Genomic DNA, 19,240 nt, shown 5'->3' with positions numbered 1-19,240 from the left:
CGCTGGAGGATACTGGAACCCGGCGGAACCTTTTGGCTCGAGATGGGATGATCAATGTGAAGAGGCGTTCCAATCTTTGAAAAGGGCACTGACCCAGGCCCCGGTGTTGGCTTTTGCCGATCCCCAGAAGCCATATGTGCTGCACACGGATGCCAGTCGAGAGGGTCTCGGGGCTGTTCTGTACCAGGAGCATGGCAAAGCATTGAGACCGGTAGCCTTTGTCAGCCGAAGCTTGTCACCATCGGAGAGAAACTATCCCACTCACAAGTTGGAGTTCCTGGCGCTGAAGTGGGCGGTGGTGGACAAGTTGGGCGATTACCTGTACGGAGCCAAGTTTGAGGTGCGAACGGATAACAATCCGCTCACTTATATTTTGACTTCAGCTAAGCTGGATGCCACAGGACATCGGTGGCTGGCGGCCTTGTCGGTATATGATTTCAGCCTGAGGTACCGGCCCGGAAGCAAGAATGTCGATGCGGATGCTTTGTCTCGTCGGGAGCCGGGGGAACAGGAGAGGGATGAGGAGTGGGAGAGTGTCCCTGCCCCTGGAGTGAAGGCGATGTGCCAGTTTGCTATCACCGTGAAGGCCGAGGGAAAGAGGGAGGCTGGAACGAGCCGTGGACCATTTGGGGGGTTTTGACGACGCCATACCCCTAGCTTACTGTGACCTGACCGCACTACGGACTAAACAGTTGCCGGAACTGAGTCCGGGGGAAGTGGCAGCTGCTCAGCAAAATGACCCGGGCATTGGCACAGTGTGGAGAGCAGTCGAGAGGGGGGATGGGGCGTTGGCTGAGAAGGCGAAACACCCATTCGTGCCCCTGTTGTTGAAGGAGTGGTCTCGGTTGAAGTTAAAGAATAAAATCTTGTACCGGGTAACGGCGCCTCCGGACCAACCCCACTGTTGGCAACTGGTTCTGCCGGAGGAGTATCGGCAGGCTGTACTCCAGGCCCTACATGATGATTCTGGACACTTGGGGGTGGAAAAGACCTATGGATTACTCAAAGCCCGGTTCTACTGGCCCCGGATGAGGGGGGAAGTCGAAGAATACTGTAGGGGCTGCAGTCGTTGCATCCGGAGGAAGACCCTGCCCGCGTTGGCGGCTCCACTGTCGCACTTGCAGAGTGCGGGACCTCTGGACCTGGTATGTATGGATTTTCTGTCGATTGAACCTGACACCAGCAACACCGCGAATGTCTTAGTCATCACCGATCATTACACTCGCTATGCTCAGGCATTTCCCACTAAGGATCAGAAGGCGACGACAGTGGCGAAGGTGTTATGGGAGAAGTATTTTGTTCATTACGGCCTTCCCAGGCGAATCCATAGCGATCAGGGGCGGGACTTTGAGAGCCGCCTTATCCATGAATTACTGACTATGCTTGGGGTTGAGAAATCCAGGACTACCCCGTATCACCCACAGGGAGATCCGCAGCCAGAGAGGTTCAACCGGACCCTGTTGGATATGCTCGGGACGCTGGAGATTGGGCAGAAAAGCAGGTGGAGTCGTCATATTGGACAATTGGTTCACTGTTACAATTGTACTCGCAATGATGCTACAGGATATTCGCCCTATTATCTAATGTTCGGGCGGGAAGCGAGGTTGCCCATTGACTTGTGTTTTGGGGGTGAAGTGGGTGAATTACCCGGGAAGTCCCATCTAAAGTATGTGTCTGACATGAAGAGGGAGTTGCAGCGGGCATACGAGTTGGCCGAGGCGGCGGCTACCAAACAAAACCAGAGGAATAAGATGCGGTATGATCGAAAGGTGAAGTTTGTTCAATTATTGCCGGGCGACCGGGTCCTTTTACGGAATTTGGGACTCCCTGGTAAGCACAAGTTGGCAGACCGATGGGCGGCCAGCCCCTATGTAATAGAGAGCCAGATGCCGAACCTGCCAGTTTACCGGGTGAAACCTGAGGATGGGAAAGGGCCTATCAAGGTACTCCATCGGAATCACCTGCTGCCGCTGGGTCAAGCAGTGCAGGTGGATACGGAGCCAGAGTGGGAGGTTACGCCCAGTACAAGGACTCTGCGCGGGTGCAGAGAGAGGGAAGAGACCGCTGCTGAAGAGCGGGGACGGGTCCCTCGCCCGGAAATGGCTACTGATTCGGAAGAGGACGACTCAGATGAGTGGCTCCTGTTCCCATTCGCTGGTGTTCCAGTACCAGGAGAGGAGGCTCCTGGCCCTTCCCATACTGAATTGGGTGAGAGGAGGGAAGGTCTTGAGGGCCAGATGGAGAGGCAGCCAACAGTGGTGGGAGAGAGGGTGGAGCCCGAGCGTGAGCCGGAGAGATCTCAGGTGAGGGAGGACCCCCGTGAGGAAGGGGGTGAGGGTCTGTCAGGAAGACCTGGGGTGTCCGAGACAGTGGGTTCGCAGGTGGAGAGGGAGCCCAGGGGGGCAGAAGGGGTATGGAGATCTCAGAGGATTAGGCGCCCCCCAGAGAGGTTGACATATGTGGTACCAGGAGAACCGAGTGTGATTTCTACTGCTCTGAGTAGTTATGTCACTGCTTTCTGCACCTGGGTTGGGTTTTGGGTGTTGCAAGAAGCTTTGGGGAACTCTAGTAATGCCATGAGGGCATGACATTTGCTGGTGGGGAGAGAATGTACAATGTCCTGTGTATGTTACTAAAAAGAGCTTCTTTGGTTTGTTACGAGTAGGAATGCTTCTTTGTCTGTTAAAAGTTTCTCTCGGCGTTGTTTCACTTTAGAATGGCGGATATGGTAATTGTATTCACTTGTTAATCAATGGGGAATGTTATTGTGTTTTGTGAGGCTGGGACCTTGGGGGAGGGGTTGCGCGGGCTTGAGGAGTCCGGAGGGAGACGCCGAGGAAGGAGGACGTGCGCTCGGGAGACCACCGGGGAGTCCGAAGTGAGAGTTTCGGGAGGACGACCACCTAGGAGTCGAATGGTTCGCTGGATGAGCTCCACCGATGTGCACTAAACTGACTGAACTTTGATAAGTTGGCGCCTTTTGTTTTTTTCTTGTATATATATATATATATATATATATATTGTACTGCCTAATACTCTTTTAATTTTAGTAAACTCTTTAAAGTGTATGTCATACCGGTATTTGTTGTGAGTTTGATACTACCGGCGGGGCGCGAGGCATAAACGCGATTCTCACAGCACCTGCGTGTACGGGAGGTGGGTTGGTGTGTGGCTGGATCTCTTTTTCCCCTAGACATATACCAGCCTGTTGGGTAAGTGTTACATATAAAATTATTTTCTTCATTTGGTCTATTCCAGTGTGCCACCCACTCCTGCTACTGTAGAATGGGCTGTTCCTCAATCATCCAGATTGAAATACAGACAGCTCTTCAACAGTCATGATAAGACAATGAGTGGACATTTAACAGGTAAGTATTGGTAACTCATTCTTTTTGGTTTGTTCATTAGCTTGCACATGGATTTGATTGCATTTTGCACAGAATTGTTAAAAATTAATTTCTTTTGTATACTATATTTACACTTAACAAGTTATTTTTTACTGCAAGGGAAAAGTCGCAACCAAATTTATCATGACTTTTTTTATCTTATTCCAGCTCCTTTTCACACCTTCAGCTTTGTGTGAGCTTAAATTCCGTTTCATTTGACTTGAAATATATTATACTAAGCTTCATAATTTAGAAGTAAATTTGTTCCAAAAATTCTGATTCTGCCGACTTGAGTTTCTGTTTTTCAAATTATTTTGGAAATTTATTTATATTCATTTTTGTTCAATTTTCTATTTTATCTTTAAACTTTGTTTTGCAGTTCTTTCTCTTTCTGCTTTATCTTCCCTTTTATTATTAATTTACTTTTAGATCATGGTTAATAATAGCAACTGCAACACTATTTCCTCTCATGGGATTGGGCATTCTAAACCTGCTCGTGTCTTGGGCCATTCAGGATTTAAAGACATAGGACTAAACAGAAAAGATGGCTACGATGGGAACAGAGGTAAACGACAATTGGTTTGTTTTTATTCATTTTGCAGGTCCACAAGCAAGAACGATTTTAATGCAATCCAGTTTACCACAGGCTCAATTAGCATCTATCTGGTTAGTATTGTTATTTTTCACAAATAATTTCTGTAAAAGCCTGGGTTTAGTCAATGCTGTTTACCTCTTCGTAATTGGAGTAATTTAGTTATTTTGTATTAAAGACTGTTCGGCTGAATGCACGGTAGTTCAGAATGGCAGAATACAGAACCGTGACCTTCTGGTGCTTTGAGCATTGAGCTTCCATTTTTAGCATTACTTTGGTAAGAAGGTAAAGATAAATATGAGAGAGTTTTTCTGTGCTGGTTTTATCAATATTCTGAACCTAGAACTGTTAAAAATCTTGTTGCACAAGTGTTTGAGTGAATAAAAACACTTATTAGTCAACAAATTCATATTATCAGCAAAATCATGGTTAAGGTGTTTTTGAGCTTTTATTATAGTAGCATTTTTTTCCCTCCAAAAATTCTCCTACTGTAGGAATCTTTCTGATATAGATCAAGATGGAAAACTTACAGCAGAAGAATTCATTCTTGCAATGCACTTAATTGATATGGCCATGTCTGGGCAACCATTGCCTCCTGTCCTGACTCGAGAATTGATCCCACCTACATTCAGGTGAGTTGCCTATGAATTGCTAAGCTAAGACAACTTCTAGTCACAGTTACTCAATACAATCGGTGGATTTCATTTAGAATATTAAAAGTGACTAAGTTGAGAAAACCAATTCACGTGATTCATTTTGTAAATGAATTCATGTGTGATTTTTTTGTGATGCAAAATTAACAAACAAAGAAAACATAATGGAAGATGCCAGGTAGACTACAATGGTGGGAAGTATAAGGTCATGCACTTTGGTAGGAGAAGCAAAAAGGTAGACTATTTTCTTAATGGAGAGAAATTTTTTTTAAAAAGGAGCGCAAAAGGACTTGGGGTCCTCGTGCAGGATCCCTTAAAGGTTAATTGCATTTTGGGTCTTTGGTGAGGAAGGCAAAGGCAATGTTAGTATTCAGTTTAAGAGGACTAGAATACAAAAGCAAGGATGTAATGTTGAGACTTTATAAAAAGCATTGGTGGGATCTCACTTGGAGCATTGTGAGGAGTTTGTGCCCCTTATCTTAGAAAAGATGTGCTGACACTGGAGAGGGTACAAAGGAGGTTCACAAAAATGATTCCAGGATTGAAATATGAAGAACGCTTGGCTCTGGGCCTGTATTCACTACAACTCAGAAGAATAAGGGCTGACCTAACTGAAATCTATCAAATGTTGAAAGACCTTGGAGGAGCTAATGTATGAAAAGACGTTTCCAAAGGTGGGAGAGTCTAGGACCAGAAGACAAAGCCTCAGAATAGAGGGGTGTCCTTTTAGAACGGTGGTGAGGAGGAATTTTTTTAGCCAGAAATCTGTGTAATTTGTTGCCACAGGTGGCTGTAGAGGCCAAGTCTTTACGTATATTGAAGACAGAGGATGGACATGGCATAAGTCAGGGCATGAAGGAATGTGGGGAGAAGGCAGGAGATTGGGGCTGAGAGGAAAAATGGATCAGCCATGTTGAAATACCAGAGCAGACTCAATATCTAAATGGCCTAATTCTGCTCCTATACCTTATGGTCTTATAATAAGCTTTGAATGTGTGCTAATGATGACTCTGGTGGGAACGAAGCAAGCCACTCTTGGACCATTATTACTTCTTTATGACAGAGTAACGTAGTGATTCATGGAGGCAACTGTTCATTTTTTCCAGGCAATCACTCAGAACAAAAAATGAATGAAAATCTGTAGCCTATTTTATTTTTTTGAGTACTTTTTGTTGGAATCTGAAATGAAGGCTCTGCACATCAAGTGCAGCGAATAGATAAAGTACAGTGAAGGTCTTCATAACCTCAACTAATTCAATAGCAAACAGGGTAGTTACTGCAATTATGCAATGTCATGCAAAAGGTGGCACTGCATAATGGTGGTAAATGTGTTGGGATATGCCTGACCTTCAGTTTCTTCATCCCCATACCATGCCAAAAGAATTACAAGTGTATCCTTGAACTCTGATTTAGTATACTCCATTTAACCATCCAGTCAATTCCCCAAGGCTATATCTAAACTACTTATTCTGTATTAAAGAACTGTGAATTTTGTTTTGCCCAAATATGTGTGAATGTATTTACCTTTTGCCAATTGCATGAAATAAATTTAACTTAATTTAATACTTTGAGATCACTGGGATGTTACAGTCCATCAGTTCTGTTTGAATATTGCAGAAGAGGCAGGTCGGGTAGTGGAAAATCTCTGGGAGGCTCCTTGTCGATTGATCAAAGGGTACCTGAAGAACCACAAGAGGAGGAATCTGAAAAGAAGTTGCCTGGTAAGTACATTTAATTAGGCTGAAAAATAAAAAGAGATACAAGTTCACTACACTACTGTAAGACTATATGACATTGGGGGTTGAATTAGGCCATTTGGCCCATCGAGTCTGCTCTGCCATTCCATCACGGCTGATTTAATATCCTTCTCAACCCCATTCCTCTGCCTTCTCCCCGTAGCCTTTGACACCCTGACTAATCAAGAAATAGAGCTGTTTCCTAAGATGCAAGCAAAGGAGCCATTGTTTAGCACCTTGGAAAGGTGGAAAGCCATGATGGAATGATGAAGTGGACTCAGGGAGCCAAATGGCCTAAGCCTAACAAAGGGTCTCAGCCCAAAACGTTGACTGTACTTCTCCCTATAGATGCTGCCTGGCCTGCTGCGTTCTACCAGCATTTTGTGTGTGTGGCCTAAGTCTGACCTTGGTTCTAATGGCCTTGTATTCATATGAGCTATTCAGCCCACCATCCTATACCAACAAGTCGATATTAATTCAGGTCTTCCACACTTGTCTCATATCCTACACCAAAGCAGTTCAAGTGCTTGTCTAGACACTTATTAAATGCTGACAATGACGCTGCTTCCATCACACTCCCTAGTGGTGTATTCACTTAGCAGTCATTTTCATGGTGCTGTTCTGATGGACCTTGATTAATTGAAAATTTGATTCTGCCTATTGGACTAGTAGTAGTTGAAATATTTGATGGTGAAATGAGGCATTTTATTTAGCAAAGAACAAAGCAGGAGTTTTGATGAAACTTTGTAGCATTCACCCTATGTGGTGATGAATTTTATTAACGCGAAAGATTTAACATTTGCCTGGAATGCTCTGGCGTGGCTTCAGAGTATAAACATGAAAACACCAGAGTCATCTTTATTTAAAAATAAATGTTTGGTTGTTAGTTATAGAAGATGTCTATGTTGACCTACAGTAACTAGATTTCAGAGTAATGTTGAACTCTCCTCAGTCAGAAAGGCATCAAAGGATCATGGTTGCCTGGAATGAAGATTCATTGGGATGCCTTCTATTGTAAGGAAATAAAAATAAATGAAGAAGTGGGGGGGGGGGGGGGGAAGGTCAGGGAAATCAGGTCTTTGTTTGAACAGTGTAGGTTATGAATTGAGGCATCCAGTTGAAGGGCCAGCAATCATAAGTGTAACTCTCAGTTCGGCTAGGGGATGATAGCCCCACACCCCTGGCCCAGCCAAACTTAAAAAATCTCGTCTGGGTGGATGCTGAGCGATGTGTCCCCTGTTACAAATCAGTACCATGAAATAACAAACAGTACACAATATATGATTAAACGATGGAGCTGTATAATTCTTAATTTGACTATATGGTTAGTAAAGAAAACAAAAATAAAGGCCCATTCTCATGAAACAATCTCGTGTACAACGTTGGAGCTCACTGATAAGGCTGTTCGTCCACCATTGACCTCCTCCTATTGTCGTTGACCTTCGGACCCTCGCTCCGTCCACTCCGTCTGAGGTTTACCAATTCTCTCCATTTATGTCTTCTCTCCTCATCTCTCCCCGGTAAAAGACCACAAATTCCGGATTCCCAGACACGCAAGAAAGAACAACATCCCGCTGATTGGCTAGCTTGCCCCGTTATCTCTAGATGTAACCCAAACATTGCTGCTACAGAGAAACCTTTACCTCAGCAGTGGAACATTGTAGAGAAGCCATTACATTAGCAGTGAAACCTTACAGCATGTTACATTAGGAAATAATTGAAATATTGAACAAAGCAAGCGATGCAACTTAGTGTTATAAAGCTGTGCAAATAATTTATTATTAATAGGTGAGATCATCAGTGTGGAGAATGTTGGGGAAGATTGTTTGGAGAAATGATAAAGGATGGTTTAGGAGTAAATAAGAAATTAGTTTCCGACAACAGAAAGTTCTAACAGTAAGTGCTACACTTGTCCCTACACCACCTCTCTTACCACCATTCAGGGCCCCAAACAGTCCTTCCAGGTGAGGCAACACTTCACCTGTGAGTCTGTTGGGGTCATCTATTGCGTCCGGTGCTCCTGGTGCGGCCTCCTCTACATTGGCGAGAACCGATGCAGATTGGGGGACAGCTTCGTCGAGCACCTCCGCTCCATCCACCACAACAGACAGGATCTCCCGGTTGCCACCCACTTCAACTCTGCTTCACATTCCCATTCGGATATGTCCATACATGGCTTCCTCTACTGCCGTGATGAGGCCAAACTCAGGTTGGAGGAACAACTCCTCATATACTGTCTGGGTAGTCTCCAGCCCCTTGGTATGAACATCGAATTCTCCAACTTCCGGTAATTCCCTCCCTCTCCCTTCCCCCATCTCACTTTCACTCTGTCTCCTCTTCCAGCTGCCTATCACCTCTCTCATGATTTTGCCTTCTTCTACTACCCATAGTGCTTTCCCCTTACATTCCTCCTTCACCTCTCCTGCCTATCCCCTCCCTGCTTCCCCTTCCCCACCCCTTGATCTTTCCTCTGATTGGTTTTTCACCTGGCACCCCCCCCAGCCTTCTCCTTCCCACCCTCCCCCCACCTTCTTTATAGGGCCCCGCCCTCTCCTTCAGTCCTGATGAAGGGTCTCAGCCCGAAACGTTGACTGCTCATTTCAACGGATGCTGCCCGACCTGAGTTAATCCGGCTTGTTTGTGCATGTTGATTTGACCACAGCATCTACAGTGTACTTTGTGTTAACAGAAAGATCTGATTCAGGGTAATTAGCAAGAAAACCAGGGAAATGAGCTGAACCCTTTTTGTACATGTTGGATTTTAATAATCTAGTGTATATAATGCTGGGACTTGAGGACTTTATATTTCCTAGAGCATAGGAGAATGAGAGAAGATTTGATTGAGTTGTACAAAATTATGAAGGGTTAATGTAAGCAGACTTTTTCCACTAAGCAGAAAAGAACTAGAGGTCATGGGTTAAGAGTGAAAGATGAATTTTTCAGGGGAACATGAGGGGGATGATGGTGTGAAAGGAACTGCCAGTGGATGTGGGTTCAAATTCAACATTTAAAATAAATTTGGATAGTTGCACGTTGAGAGGGGTCTGTAGGGCTCTGATCCAGTGCAAGTCAATGGGGCTCGGCAGAATGATAGTTCGGTACAGACTAGACTATTTCTGTCCTGTAGTGTTATATGACTTAAAGGTCGGTGGATGTTGACAAACTATTCAGATAGCTAAAGGGGAAAATGTGAAATATGAAGGAGAAAAGACAAGGGAGCAGGCTGAACAGAATAACTTGTTTAAAGACTTGGCATGATGCACCAGTGACTGTAGTCTGTACTTGCGCTGGTGTCTGTGGTAAAATTGCTTAAAACACAAAGGAATGTGTTTCCTGTCCAGAAGGTTTATTTTTGTTCCCCATTATCATTTAAATTGCACTTTCCATGATCTCTTCTCTTTTCAATCTAACTGGATAATGCGTTAAGTCTGCTAAATAAACTGTTAGATTGGAAATTTGGTTTCCTCAGTGATTTGTGACCTTTGCAGGACAAACTTGGATCATAAAAGCATTAAAAGGAACTCCAAGTGAATCTGTTTATTAGATTTGGCATGTTTTAATTTTGAAACAACTCTATATACTGACTGGAAAAGGTTCGATGTTATTGGCTGAAAAATGATTCTGTTCCTCTTGTTGCTTGTAAGACACTGCCTCAGCTTGCTTGGTATGTCACAATTGCAAAGGAAGCAGTTTTGTGAGTTCGTAGTAAAACTTTCACCTCCATCCAATCCAAAATGGTTACACACTTTGAAATTCTTTCTCAAGCCCATAGCAAGTGATTACTAAATAACTGACATCTCAAAATATTTCCAGGACGTTTACAGCTATGATAATTAATAGAAGGGTTTGTAATGAGTTTCAATTAAGGCATTAAAGTAACATAGATAATTTGTGTATCAAATAAAATGTCTTCAAAATCAGGTTTATTAGCACCGATGTATGTCTTGAAATTTCTTGTTTTGCAGTGGTACAATGCAAAACTGTACATAAGATTACTATAAATTACATAAAGAAAATAGTACAAAAAGAGCATAATAGTCAGTCAAAGTTTAAAGTAGACTTATTATCGAAGTACATGTATGTCACCATATCCAACCCGGAGATTCATTTTCTTGTGGGCATTCACAGTAATTACAAGTGTTACGGATTCAGGCAACAGTAAATATATGAGTTAGGCAGGGGTTTTTATAACAAATAACATGTTTATTAAACACTGAAAACAAATCCCCCAAAAGTAAACAAATCACTAACGTAACCGGGAGTCAGCTGCAGTGTGGCAGCTTGAACAGTTCTTAAAGCGATGTTGCAAAAACAGTTCTTCAAAGTATTATTGCCAAAAGTTCAAAATGCTCACAGTCCATTTAAGGGAGAGACTTTTTATGACGATTTAAATTCTCTTTCAGGTCGTGTTGTTTCGGTTCCCAAATCGAACTTTTCCCACGAAGAATTTACGAAACGAAACGCCTTAAAGGCACTGACCTTTCCTTTACAGAACTATTCCCAATCCTTTCTGCTATTTCGCAGGGATTAACACGAGAACAGTCAACGAATTCCTTCCGAATAAAGATCAAACAAGGTCAAACCTGTTTCACCGTCGAAATCGATTCTCGTCGATCTTTAACTCCCGAACTCCGATCTTCACTCTCCACTGATTCTTAACTAGCAGTATTATAGAGAAACTGCTGGCAATGGCCTTTTAAACTTTAGGCATTAGATAAAACTTCATCTTTCAACTAAACTGCGTCATAACATTAAATCACGCAGTGGCATGAAGTCAACATGGCAAATCCTGCCACGAACTGCCCCTCTCACAGGGAGGGGTCCTCCTTTTTACCCTGTGTGTAAAAAAAACACACAAAACTGTCACATGACCTCTACTGGCGGGAAAATGACGTCACTCCACCATCACAAGACCATTACCTCAAGTCCAGTATAGCTTCAATCCCAGTCACGTGACAAGGGTACCACTGTCACGTCACGAGTACGTAACACAAGAAACACAATAGAATCAATGAAAGGCTGCCCCTAACAGGACAAACAAAGGACTTCAAATGGTGAAAATAGTAAAAGGGAAAAAAGCAATAAGTATCAAGATGAAGAGTCCTTGAATGTGAGTCCATAGGTTATGGGAACATTTCCGTGATTGGGTGAGTTAAGTTATCCCACGTGGTTCCAGAGCCTGGTGATTGAGGGGTAATAACTGTTCCTGAACCTGTTGTTATGGTTCCCGAGGCTCCTGTACCATCGTCCTGATGAGAATATGGCTTGAATGGTGGGGGTCCTTGATGTTAGATGCTGCTTTCCTGCGACAGCACTCCATATAGATGTGCTCATCGGTGGGGAGGGCTTTACTAGTGATGGACTGGGTCGTATCCACTACATGTATTCATGGACCATTCAGAAATCTGATGGAGGGAAAGAAGTTGTTTCTTAATCACTGGCTTGCTGATGATGGATGATTCAGGTTGTAACAACAATTATCAAAACAATTTCAATATTGCATGTAGTCACTTGTTTCCCTTGTCTATTAAACTGTCCCTTAACCTGATCTGCCTTGCAGTGACATTTGAGGACAAGAAACGTGAGAATTTTGAGCGAGGGAACCTTGAACTTGAAAAACGACGTCAAATTCTTCTGGAGCAGCAGCGAAAAGAACAAGAGCGATTTGCCCAGTTGGAGCGAGCAGAGCAAGAACGTAAAGAGCGAGAGCGTCAAGAGCAAGAGAGGAAAAGACAGATGGAGTTAGAAAAACAGCTGGAAAAACAAAGGGAGTTCGAACGGCAGAGGGAAGAAGAGAGAAGAAAAGAAATAGAAAGACGTGAGGTATACTTGAGTAGTGACATTTGTTAATCAAATTTAATTTATAAATTGCATATTTTGAAGATATAACTGTAGCACTAGAAATATTGCAGTTTCACTTTGAAATCTATAATTATAGCCTGTTCTCGTAAGACAATTATTATCTTGTTCACCTATCTATTGCTGCTGTGTCTAAATATTAATCCTGGTGCATTGTCTTATGCTTTGCAATTGTTTGCTGAGTTTGAAAATATCATTCACCAAAAATGCTTTTGAAAAGAAATATTTTGTATATTGAAAGAAATTGTGTAAAATTTAAGTTTACTGTTGTCCTACTACTTTGTTTCAAAATTTACACTTTTGTTATTTTGTATTGTTCATGTTGTTGAAGCAGATTATTGGAGCAAAATGGAATAGAGTTTAAAAACTGTTTGCTAATGGTCACACAAGTGCCTATGACTTGCACTAGTTAAAAACTGGTCAGCAGTAGTCTTCTGTCCTGTCCTAATTAGGTGGGATAGTGTGGTGGGGTAGGGATACATTTCTGCCGAAGGAAGTGTAAGGTACTCCTCCCCCCCCCGATGTTCTACAGGTCACCCTTACGCAAGGTGTAGTACCTTTTTGGCTCCCTGATCAGGGTCATGGGTAGCCATGGGAGCAGGTGGTGGATGGTCGTATGAATGGCTGGTACATATCACAAATCTTTGTTATGCAACCACTGACGATAGTCATAAGTTTTAAAAGTGCATACTATGATGTGTATCCAGGCACAATCCCCTACAGTTTTAATTCATGCTGAGGTTCCTTCTTAATGCAGATAAATATAAAATATGATTTGAAAACTTCATCTGCAGGCTAATAATGGCATGGGTTGTCACTGGCATGTCTAAAGGGGGAATATGTCTGGGATTGATTTATAAGTGACATTTCCCATTCCACATACACTTAGAATCGGATTGTTTTTGACTACTTGTGTGTAAAATGAATTCAGAGGATATTCATTCCAGTGTTACAGTAAGTTGGTACCTCCCAAAACATGGTGGTGTACAATGAAACTGTTTCAGCTTTGCAATATCAACTGATGGTTATGATGCTGACATTGAGCATTTTCCAGTGATTTTGTTCATTTCATTTCACGATATTATTTTGCCTGTAGGCAGCAAAACGTGAACTAGAAAGGCAGCGCCAACTAGAATGGGAGCGGAATCGTCGACAGGAACTCTTGAACCAACGAAACAAAGAACAAGAAGAAATTGTTGCTTTAAAAGCAAGGAAAAAGACCTTAGAATTTGAACTTGAAGCCCTTGTGAGTTTGTTTGTGAGCAAAGCTCTCAGTTATTTTGAAATAGATAAAATGACATATTGACGCAAGTTTATCTTTTCAGAATGATAAAAAGAATCAGTTGGAAGGCAAGCTTCAAGACATCCGGTTTCGTGTTTCTACTCAGAGACACGAAATTGAGCATACAAATCAGACAAGGGAATTGAGGATTTCAGAAATTACACATCTCCAGCAACAATTACAGGTCAGTTTTCAGTTCACATGTGAGTTGTCGTTATCGTTTTCAGGATAAAGGTCTTCAGCGTTGACGGTTTTTGGTAAACTGTAAAGATTTACTCAGCTGAAAACCTAAGTCTTAAGTTTTCTAAGTTTTCAGGATCACAAAACTATACGTGCATGATAAATACAAGTCCTTCAATCCAACTCATCTATGCCTGTTTGAGCTAGTCCCATTTGCTTGTTTTTGACCCATATTGCTCTAAATCTTTTGTACCCACATGCTGTGGAGATCTTTTTAAAAATATTATAATTGTACCTGTCTCTGCCATTTTCTCTGTTAGCTCATTCCACGTAACTTTCACCCTCTGCGTAGAAAATGTTGCTCCTCACGGCTCCTTAAAATATTTTCCCCTCATCTTACATCTGTGCCGTCTAGTTTTAAGCGGAGTATAATGGCAACAGCAAAGGCCTTGCCCTGAAGTAGCAACCAGCAATAATGCTTGAAAACTTGTGCTCTGGAAGTGTCCTCTCTCCTAGTTAAGCTGTTCAAGCACTGCTACAATGTTGGCATCCACCGAACAAAACAAAAGATTTCCTGGCATTTCTTACCATAAAAAAATTGGATCAGTAATCTAGCCAATTGCTGCCCTTTCTGCCACAATCATTAGCAAAATATTTGGTTAATAGTGCAATTAAAATGCACTTAACATGCTAATAATGTGCTCACTGCTTATATCTTTTACTAGACACACCTGAGTCTAATCCTCAGTTCTGGGTTATATTTCCCCTTGTTTGGATCTAGAGGAACTGGGTGTAACTACGTATTAAGGCAATCTTTGACTTGGATATGGTGTCAGTAAGTCCTACTTAAATTGATAGGAATAGAGGGAAAGCTCTTTGCTGACTAGAATCTTCTGATCATGTAAAAAAATAGTTATGATTGTTTATTGAGCCATCTCAGCCAATGGATGTCATTGCCTGTATTCTTGAGATTAATATTATGACTGCATGATGGGATTGTTCACTGCTGTTTAGTTTTGGTATTTGAACATGTGAACCTATTTTGACATTAAGTGGAATTATGATCTTGGAATCCCTTAATAACAAATTGTTGAGAGTTACCAGTGATTTCATAGTTAATAGACACCATGCAAATGCAGGAATGGGTTTGAGGTTGGAATTTCTGTGCTTCCCAGGCAGTTTCCTCCATTTTAAAAATTGCAAGTTGAAATTGCAATGGAGTACTCCAATCACATGGATGGACCTCAGTGCCATTTAAGAGCATATCCACGCTATCTTGAGTATTCACTATAAGATGCGTTGCAGCTAGCTGATTTCTCATGGAGTTGTCCAGCGTGGAAGTAGGCCCTTTAGCCTAACTCATTCATTCTAGTCATAGCACCTATCTGAGCTAGTTCTGTTTGTCTGCATTAAGCCCATATCCTATTTAATTTTAACTCCTGTTATCTGTTTCAATGTCTTTAAAATGTTGTATCCACCCCCTATTATTTCCTCTGGCAGCTAATGTCGAAAAGGCTGCCCCTCAGATTTCTAGCTTCTGTCTTTCGGTTGTAGCCTACTTGTTAGACCCAGAACCATTTGGTCCTGTGTCTAAATGTTCCGTATTCAAGTTCCATTCCAGTACCTGTACAGAGAAACCGAGGTAAGCCCTGAAGTGTGGGACAAGGTGCTACTTTTTTTTTCTTTTCTTAAAACATTAAGGAATTTGTTGTTCCTTTTCTTTTAGCACAAATTATTTGCTTTTAATTTGTAGTAATTTTATGTCTTTGTTGCTGCTACAAAACAACAAATTTCATGGTATACAAGTCAGGATATTAAACCTGATTCTCCCTTACCATAATAAAAGTTTTCTATATGGATCGATGATTATGATTGTCTTGCTAAGTCAGATGTCTTAGTTGAAGATCCCTTTGCATCATTTTAAAGCAGAGGTTATCCTTGAATTTTTTGCTTAATTTTAACTCTAATCAACATTATTAAAGCAGATTATCTGGTCATTATTTCACTGCAGTGTGGGGAGGAATCCTCTGCTTCTCTGGGAACCCAAAGTCGATAATCCCTACCACTTAAAACGATGGGAGCATACTGGAATACCATCACTTGTAATTACCCCTTCAAGTCACAAGCAATACTGCCCCAAGAATATATGACAGTTTTCTTTTGGTGTTGTCAAGTCCAAATCCTGGGGCATTCCTCTCTGCAGTACTGTTAGAGTAGTATTGTTAAACCAAGAGAATGTTGGCTTTGGCTGTGATGCCTCAATTCCATGAATACAAAAAGTATGGATCTTTCAGCTTAGTTACAAAACATATACCTTAAGGAAAATGTACTTAAGAAAACTTTTCTTATGATCTTTTAGGAGTTTCAACAGATGCTCAGTCTACTGATTCCGGAAAAACAGGCTCTAAATGATAAATTGAAGCAGGTCCAACAGAACAACATACATAGTAAGGATTGTTTTAATTTAGTGTGTGTTATACCTTAAAAATATGTATTTGCATGTAATTGATAGCAACTCAATTTGAATAAAATTTTAGTTGCCAAAAGAATGTTACAATTGCAACATTTCTCAGAAATCAGGTTATTATTGAAGTAGAGCAACTGCAATTTTTGACCCTGACTTTCTGAAAACATTCTGGTTGCACTCACCTTTGCCCCATCTCTACACTGCTTTTATTTTATTTATTATTTAGCAATACAATGCAGAATAGGCCCTAATAGCCCTTTGAGCAAGGCCACCCAAGCAACCCCTGATAAATCCCATTTACCCTAACCTACTAGTACTGTTACTTATGAAGAGTGCACTGTGAAAATAATTTGGTCAATGGAACTTTTGTGCTGCCTGATTAAGAAGAAATTTCAGGGTCTATATAAAAGCACAGGCTTTGAAGTTATTAGTTCTGCAGTTTCCTCTAAGAGGACCACAGCCTTGTAGGGTTTGGAGGCTTGTATGTCACGATGACCCAGAGAACTATGTTGGCTAGAGTCAGGGCTTTGAGCTTTGACTCTTGGTCGGGCCACCCAAGCCAAACAGGTCAAAGGGTAGAGGACAGACTAAGAGTGTTCCACCAGTCCTCCAGGTTCAGCTCAGTGCTAACCACCCTGATTAGTAAAACAAAACTGTTACAGAAACCGCAACGAAGGGTCCTTCTACATCTGAGTGCAACGATACTCCTGAGGCGACATTTTGGGCTGAAATTCTTCATCAGGGCCCAAAATGTTGGCTCTTTATTCCCCTCCAGAAATGCTGAGTTCCTGCAGCATTTTGTTTGTGTTACTTTTATGAATTGACCTTCATGCTCCAAAGTTCAAGACTGATTTTATTGGAATAGATTTCAAAGTATTTCAGTAAATGGTGAAACGTGCTTGAGGTACATAATATTTTTTCATTCTGTAGTGTAGAAATCTGCAGTTCCCTTTCAATATTATTTGGTAAGTAAGATATTGTGGAGAGAAGGATGTACTGAGAATTGGGAGACATAAGACCCACTATTGTACATTGCATGCATGTAAAATGATGTAGCCATTAAAATCAGCATGACTAAGCCATACATATTTTGACTACGGGTACTTTCATCAAAGTTTTTGCTATTTTCCCTAGCATTTGTCAAGGCTTGTCTTAATATTCCTACGTCTGTTAGAGAATTTAATTTTCAAAATGGGGAGTCACTTTCTTGATACTTATTTTTCAAATGATGAATTTGTTTTACAAATATCCACTTGCAGAGCCATATTTTATTTTAATTATTAGGAGACAGTATTCTTGCTGTCAAAAAATCATTGGAAAGCAAAGAGTTGACGAGACAACGCCTTCGTGACCAACTTGATGAAGTTGAGAAAGAAACCAGAGCAAAGCTTCAGGAGATAGATATCTTCAATAATCAGCTGAAGGTAATACTGAAGATTATTTTTCCTGGCATGCTGTACCTTGCAGTTGTTTCTTGTACAATACTCAAATGAGAACAGCATGGTTCAAATATTTCCATCTTCCATAATTAAATATAACACTCCTTGATCAGAATTTATCTGTGCTTTGGAATGATCTATATTATGCCGAAAGAGTAACGTCTTTAGGCAGGGCTTCAAATTCTTAGATCACTGGAATCTATTTTGGGGAAGGCATGACTTATACAGAAACGATGGGTTACACCTGAACTCAAAGGGTACTAAAATCTTGGCGGGATTGTTTAATATAGCTGTTAGGGAGGGTTTAAACTGAGTTGGCAAGGGGAAGGAAACCAGGGTGTTAGGGTCGAGGAAGAGGAAAATAGAAATAAGTCAAGCAAGTCCTGCTGTTCAGGATTTAAACTAATGTGGCAGGGGGATGGGAGCAAGTGCAGAGAGACAGAGGGGTGTAAAATGAGGGTAGAAGCAAAAAGTAGTAAGGTGAAAAGTGAAAGCGGCAGGCAGGCAAATCCAGGGCAAAAATCAAAAAGGGCCACTTTTCAACATAATTGTATAAGGTCTAAGAGTATTGTAAAAACAAGCCTGAAGGCTTTGTGTGTCAATGTGAGGAGCATTCGTAACAAGGTGGATGAATTGAATGTGCAGATAGTTATTAATGAATATGATATAGTTGGGATCACAGAGACATGGCTCCAGGGTGACCAAGGATGGGAGCTCAACATCCAGGGATATTCAATATTCAGGAGGGATAGACAAGAAAGAAAAGGAGGTGGGTAGCCTTGCTGGTTAGAGAGGAGATTAACGCAGTAGAAAGGAAGGACATTAACCTGGAGGATGTGGAATCGATATGGGTAGAGCTGCATAACACTAAGGGGCAGAAAACGCTGGTGGGAGTTGTGTACAGGCCACCTAACAGTAGTAGTGAGGTTGGAGATGGCATTAAACAGGAAATTAGAAATGCGTGCAATAAAGGAACAGTAGTTATAATGGATGACTTCAATCTACATATAGATTGGGTGAACCAAATTGTTAAGGGTGCTGAGGAAGAGGATTTCTTGGAATGTATGCGGGATGGTTTTCCGAACCAACATGTCGAGGAACTAACTAGAGAGCAGGCCATTCTAGATTGGGTATTGAGCAATGAGGAAGGGTTAGTTAGCAATCTTGTTGTGCGAGGCCCCTTTGGTAAGAGTGACCATAATATGGTGGAATTCTTCATTAAGATGGAGAGTGACATAGTTAATTCAGAAACAAAGGATCTGAACTTAAAGAAGGGTAACTTTGAAGGTATGTGAATTAGCTAAGATAGACTGGCAAATGATACTTAAAGGGTTGATGGTGGATATGCAATGGCAAGCATTTAAAGATGGCATGGATGAACTACAACAATTGTTCATCCCAGTTTGGCAAAAGAATAAACCAGGGAAGGTAGTGCACCTGTGGCTGACAAGGGAAATTAGGGATAGTATCAAGTCCAAAGAAGAAACATATAAATTAGCAAAAAAAAGCAGCACACCTGAGGACTGGGAGAAATTCAGAGACCAGCAGAGGAGGACAAAGGGCTTAATTAGGAAAGGGAGAAAAGATCGTCCGGTAAATTTTTATCAGGACCAATAGGAAAAGTAGTTAATTGGAAATGTAGGAAA

General features: G+C 41.7%; 1 protein-coding gene across 4 annotated transcripts in view; it reads left to right on the top strand.

The window, feature by feature from the left end:
- itsn1 (intersectin 1 (SH3 domain protein)) overlaps positions 1-19,240 on the top strand; it is a 233,172-nt gene that overhangs the window by 78,614 nt on the left and 135,318 nt on the right. For all 4 annotated transcript variants that reach the window (XM_073044892.1, XM_073044891.1, XM_073044890.1 and 1 more), the window contains exons 8-16: positions 3,259-3,368; positions 3,989-4,052; positions 4,473-4,610; positions 6,249-6,352; positions 11,928-12,190; positions 13,323-13,472; positions 13,552-13,692; positions 16,048-16,135; positions 17,440-17,579. In XM_073044892.1, the coding sequence (XP_072900993.1) occupies positions 3,259-3,368; positions 3,989-4,052; positions 4,473-4,610; positions 6,249-6,352; positions 11,928-12,190; positions 13,323-13,472; positions 13,552-13,692; positions 16,048-16,135; positions 17,440-17,579 (1,198 nt within the window). The remainder of the gene's footprint in view (positions 1-3,258; positions 3,369-3,988; positions 4,053-4,472; positions 4,611-6,248; positions 6,353-11,927; positions 12,191-13,322; positions 13,473-13,551; positions 13,693-16,047; positions 16,136-17,439; positions 17,580-19,240) is intronic.

The sequence above is a fragment of the Hemitrygon akajei genome, chromosome 5 (genome assembly GCF_048418815.1).
Source record: "Hemitrygon akajei chromosome 5, sHemAka1.3, whole genome shotgun sequence".
In the NCBI taxonomy this organism is placed as follows: domain Eukaryota; kingdom Metazoa; phylum Chordata; class Chondrichthyes; order Myliobatiformes; family Dasyatidae; genus Hemitrygon; species Hemitrygon akajei.
The sequence above is the reverse complement of the archived record's forward strand: the minus strand, read 5'-3'. Positions and strand labels throughout refer to the sequence as shown.